The following is a 6,000-nucleotide window of genomic DNA, read 5'->3' as shown; positions in this document are numbered from 1 at the left end:
GCCGCCATTCCTAAATTCTAGCTGTCGCTCATTCAAATTTTAATTTTTTTTAATTGTCACAAATACACGCCACATGTCTCCACCTTCTCAGTCCTGCACTGGGTCGGGTACTCGCAAGTACTAAGGTAAACTACAGATAACTATCTTGCTCAGAATCTCCAGCAAGATATCTCGCCGAAAAAAATAAGAGACCACTTTCACAAAATGTTTCTTAAAAGCATCTCTACATGTATGACAGTCATTCTTTTCTTTTCCTGAGTTAAAATATTATTGCTGTGTTCTTTAGGAATGAATATGAACATGTTTTATTAGCATTATTATTATTATTCAAGGTCTGAAAAGACTTTTTATATTTTGGTTATTTAGAGTAGTTTAGTCATTAGCCAATAAAAGCTCTAAATGACAATATTTTTTTTCAATTTTGGGAGAAATGTTGTCGGTAGTTGATAGATTAAAACAAAAAAAAATTTAATTTAATTTTACTCAAACCTATAAATGGTAAAACCAGAGAAACTGATCATTTTGGGAGTGGTCTCTTAATTTTTTCCAGAGCTGTATAGATATATATTTATTTATATGCGATCTGCTTTTCTGATCTGCACTTTGAGAGCCCACCGATCAACCTGTTTAGGGTCCATTTCGGCCAATAACTATCGGCGGCCGATCGATCGGAGCATCCCTACTTTCGTTAAACTTGTAGGAGCGGCGATTGGCTGCTCCTCCTGCTCCCTCTACCTGACTGTTGGAGAATCGTCAGTCGCGGTGGATTTCGGCAAATAGGATTACAGGCTGTAGGTGGAGCCAGAGGAGTTGGATTTTGTCCTAAATTACTCATTTAATGTCTGACCATCAGAATATAGTGACAGTTCTAGCAAATATGACTGAATAATTGTTACCAACTGAAGCTTTAAAAAAATCCTAGCGGCAACACTGGGTAAACATGCCACATGTGTCAAATGAACACAACCACCCATTCACACATGAACACTCCTACACAACTAATGATCTCAAATGACTTCCATCAACCTATATAAACTTATATGACATCTCGGGTATGGGCATTATCCTCATGCTTACTGCCATTATCACACACAGTCAATATCACATGGGCTGCATAACATACCTATTTATAATGTAGTTTTGGTTCAGATTCATTGTTGATAGATACTGCTGTGTCTGCTTGAGCACCGAAGTGTTTTCTAAAATATTTAATGTAGGGGACAATTAGCAAATTGTCATTCAGCAGTCGTGGTCCTTCTAAGGTGAATAACTATGCTTAATGCTTATTAACCTCTTTGTGCTTCATGCCCCTTCATGCTTACTGCTATTATTGTATTGATCTTATATAACATGGGCTGCAGATGCCCGTGTTATTGTGTTTATCATTACGTTGTGTTGCTGCATGCCATATTTATTTATCATGTACTTTTGCTGTTATTTTGATTCATCATTAACAAATATTGCTGTATAGAATAAATATATCTGTGCATCTTTCAGACAGGGAGGACTCTACTATATCAGACATGAATCTATCATCTGACAATGGCACTTTCACTGCAGCTGGGAGACAGCGGGACTCCTTCACCACGGCTGTAACCAAGAACGTGATTGTCACAGCCCTCTGTATCTCCATTAACTACATCAATGGTACACTGGTCCACACCTTCAGAAAGCACCAGGTCTGAAGCTCTGTTTTTATATACAGTACTGTATGTGTAATTAGGAGTACTGATTAATCATTTTTACCAAATCAATTTTCCCAAAATGAATGAATGAGATGAGAAAAATGGGACAAGAGTAAATAATGCTGTTCCCCCTTTTAAGAATGTTGGCATAACAGCAGGTTATTAAAAAAAAACATATGGCTGTGCTATTTGTGTCATGATCATGGATGCTGCCAGTACGTGATGTCTGTGCACTCCTGAATGTGATTGTATGTGCTGATATGTGACTATGTTTTATGTGCTGCTTATGTTTTGATCATGTGTTGTCTTTGCATGATTGTACTAATGTTTCACTGTTCTCTCCTACCTTCATTGATTTATCTTGTCTCCTAGCTGTCCTAACGCTCTCTTTTAATCAATGTGCTGTAATATATTGTTTTTGTTTTTCATTTTGCTTTTTAGGGTGCCTATTGTCATCTGGCCGGGGACTACAGCAGGATATTAGCCATGTTGGCTAAAGCTGCCCTTTTTACTGTTATTGATACAGTTGATTAATTGGGATTGTCTTCGGCATAATAAACTAATAAACTAAAACTAAACTAAAAAAAAAAAGATTACTGTATAAAAAAGCATAATAATGAAGTATTACAAATTTACAAACAAGATAAAAATGAAAGCCTTGTGTTTGACTTCAGCTTCATTTGTTATATGTTATACGTTACTAAAACTTATAACAGCCTGAGACAGCAGCCTCCCATCTCAGCAGCATTACCTGCAGCAGAGGGAGGAGGACAGAGATGGCTGATATGACCTTATATATTTGATAAATATTTGCTTATTTATTGAACAGTGTTATTGCAGATTTTCTTCATATTGTGTAGGTTTGTTTTCTATGTTTGTCTGCTTGATTCCCTTTTCTTCATGTATTTTATCTTACAGGTCTTCAGTTCAAGCCCTCGTTACATCCTGTTCATTCACCTGGTGATAAATGACATGACACAGCTGGCCCTGTCCACTCTGCTGCACATTCTCAGCTACACCCTGTTTACTATCAGTGTACCTTTATGCCTCATCCTATTGATCATCACCATCCTCACCACCCTCAACACACCACTAAACCTGGCTGGAATGGCAGTTGAGTGCTACATCGCTGTCTGCATCCCCCTCCGTCATGGCCAGATCTGCACTGTAAAGAAAACCTACATCTTCATTGGTTTGATCTGGGTCGCGAGTTCACTATCTATCTTACCAGATCTCTTCATTCTCCTGGCCACAGAGCCTCTGCACTTCTTTCACTCTAGAGTGTTTTGTGCCCGAGATTATGTGTTTAGAAGCACCTACAGCATAAAGAAGAGGGAAGTATCACACATTCTTTGTCTTGCCTTGGTTTGGCTCATACTCTTTTATACTTACTTCAGGATTCTGTTTGCTGCTAAAGGAGCAACTTTAGACTTTAAAAAAGCCAGAAATACTATTCTCCTACATGGATTTCAGTTGCTGTTGTGCATGCTTACTTATGTGAGGCCCATGTTTGAACAAGGTTTGATCTACTTATTGCCCAAACAGCACTTGTCCATACGCTTTGTCAATTACATAATTGTCCAGATTCTGCCTCGGTTCATTAGCCCCGTTGTTTACGGATTGCGAGACCAGACATTCAGGAGATATGTGAGACGTTACCTGCTTTGTAAAGTGAGCACAAGCAGCCACCCAGAAAATGTCACCATGCGTAACATGACACCTCCTATAAAAACTGCAGTGACAGTTGCTTAATGTTCACCTGATCAACACCATATGTTATGGCAATATCTGTGGAGTAAACTAATCATTCATCTGTCCAAAAACATAACATCTTAAAGCCCCTACAAAGAACTTTTGATTTAGGCAGCCCCTGTGGACAAAAGCGGTAGTGTTTTGCTGGACTGAAGACTGCATTTCCCATGAGCTCTAGCACGTATGGTCGTAAAGATGCTTATCTGGTTCGCACGTCAGTGCTCCAGAATAACTTTTTTTATCAGCAGTTTTAGGCAAATTGCTTTGGAAAAGTATTTAAAATACTTTAGAACAGCCTCTAGCAGGACAGTGGAGCAGACTGACTTCATAGCCCAGGAAGGGGTTAGTCAGTGTGGTTGAGAGGAGCAGAGAGACTTGGCTGGCTGGTGAGCTCCAATGGGCCAGGATAGATGTGGTCTCAGTCTGTGGCGCACTGCTGCTACAAGAAGTAGCAGCTGTTTGTGTAGTGACATATGCATATTTTAAGCAGAAAAAAAATCTTGTGCCCCAGTGGTTATTAATTATCATCCCAAATACATATTTTTACGTCCCCGGGAGGACGGGACAGTCTTGAGCCCTGTCACGTGTGCCGTCTCCAGGTCTGAGTACTGTAATGCTGTTATGGTCACACCGATGGCCTCATTTGCTGTCAGCAGAAACGAAAGACTTTTGCATACTAAAAGTTCCTTGTAGGGGCTTTAATTTGTGTTTTGAATTATTGTGATTTTCTCTGTTTTTTTGTTTTTGTAGCAGCAGTGACAGCATTTGAAATGTAAGCTTACAACTGCGCTACCGATGCTGGATACTCTGGTTTTAAATTAATTAAAATTAATTACACTTTTAAAGTTATGTTATTAAAACATTCCCTTCTAAACAATACTTTATATATTAGGCTGCAAAATAACAACTTGAAAACACTTAAGGGGTGTATGAATACTTTCTGGATGCACTGACTGTACATGCAATAATGCAGAGACATCATTTAAATTTTAAAATTCACTTTGATTTAATTTCATTGTAAAGCAAATTTTTAATTTTAAATTATGGTCAAAAGGACATTACTTGCGATCACAGGACAATTTTAAAATTAGTGACTGATCATAGGTGACCTGATATCTGAGGTAAACATTGCACTGCAAAAACACAAACTCTTACCAAGAACATTTGTCTTATTTCTAGTCGAAACAATCTCATTATACTTAAAATAAGACTCATCACATTTTAAAGTACCTTATTTTTACACACTTTTTACTTCTTTCGAGCATATTTTCCCTTGAAATAAGTAAAAACATCTGATAGTGGAGCAAGTTTTTCTTTCTTTTTAAAAGCACAAAAAACTTGTTTTCACTGGCAGATTTTTCTCCTTATTTTAAGTGAAAATTTGTTTGAAACAAGTGAAAATTATCTAAAAACAAGATAATTTTCAAGTGGAAAGAGGTTAGTATTGAGTAGAAATTAGACATTTTGACAAGAAATAAGACAAATATTCTTGTAAAGATTTTGGGTTTTTGCAGTGTGATACGACTGGAAATGCCCTTTCATTCAAAGTCCTCATACTACCTAAACAAGTTTTAAAAAACCTTTCAGTCTTCTCAGTCTTTTACTGAGTCCCTATTGGTTATCCACTATATAGGCCAAGGCCAAGGTTTCCGCTTCCAAGTCACGTTCAATTTCAAACACATACAAAATAAACATTAAAAATATTATCATTTTTTATTTTCCCATTTTTATTTCCTAGACAGAAAAACTGTTTTTTTGTTTTTCAGGTTTTCCATTTTTATTTCAAAATAGAAAAACAGAGAAACAGACCCCTTTTTTTGTTGTTGTTGTTGTTTTTGTTTTGTTTTTTGAAACAGAAAAATGAATAAACGTAAAACAACGAGTTGCATCAAAGAATAAAATACAAAACCTGAATGTCATTATGTAACACCTCAAACTACAATCATCAGTAAGTTCATGTTTTCCCTGGTAAACACTGAAGGGGTTGATGGAAAGAAAATCAATTAAGTCCTATTCAAAGTGTTTATAAGGACTCATCTGAAGAGCTGTTTGCCTTGAGCGTCAGACAAGGACTCAGGTAGATGGAACAGAACAGAGGTGTTGGTGAGGCTGCTCTTGACTTAAGTCTTTTTATGCAATTCTTTGCTGAGTAATATCTCTTTTTGCATTAGTGGACCCTGACATTGATAATGATAATGCACATCACTGCATTTATGATAAAACTTGGTTTCTAATGTTACTTTTCATTGCAGGTTTTACAAACTGACTAACTGATGATCATTTTTGTGTGTGTTTGCACTGGAAAATACTGCACAACGAAAATAATTTAGCAGCTGACTGATATTTGCAGATGTTTGATTAGCTTTATAATCTGACACTAGAAATAAATAATACTATTGTATACACATTATGTAACTGTCTTTGTTAATATGAAGTAATATCTTCATGTTTTAGAAATTTGTTCATGAAAGAAAAAAAATGTCTGAAGGTGAAGAAGGAATTATGAACTTGAAATTAAGCATTACATGTTGTAAATACTTTTAACATACAAGGAGAAATTAAA

General features: G+C 36.5%; 1 protein-coding gene across 1 annotated transcript; it reads left to right on the top strand.

Annotated features, from left to right (window-relative positions):
• Positions 1–1,523: 1,523 nt before the first annotated feature.
• Positions 1,524–3,437, top strand: LOC310985685 (odorant receptor 131-2-like; the record flags this gene model as incomplete). Its single annotated transcript, XM_083971303.1, has 2 exons — positions 1,524–1,679; positions 2,604–3,437. The coding sequence occupies 2 exons, from the start codon at positions 1,524–1,526 to the stop codon at positions 3,435–3,437; spliced, it is 990 nt and encodes a 329-aa protein (XP_083827429.1).
• Between the last annotated feature and the right edge of the window lie 2,563 nt (positions 3,438–6,000).

This window comes from Trachurus trachurus (assembly GCF_905171665.1).
Source record: "Trachurus trachurus genome assembly, chromosome: 5".
Classification (NCBI taxonomy): Eukaryota; Metazoa; Chordata; class Actinopteri; order Carangiformes; family Carangidae; genus Trachurus; species Trachurus trachurus.
The sequence above is the reverse complement of the archived record's forward strand: the minus strand, read 5'-3'. Positions and strand labels throughout refer to the sequence as shown.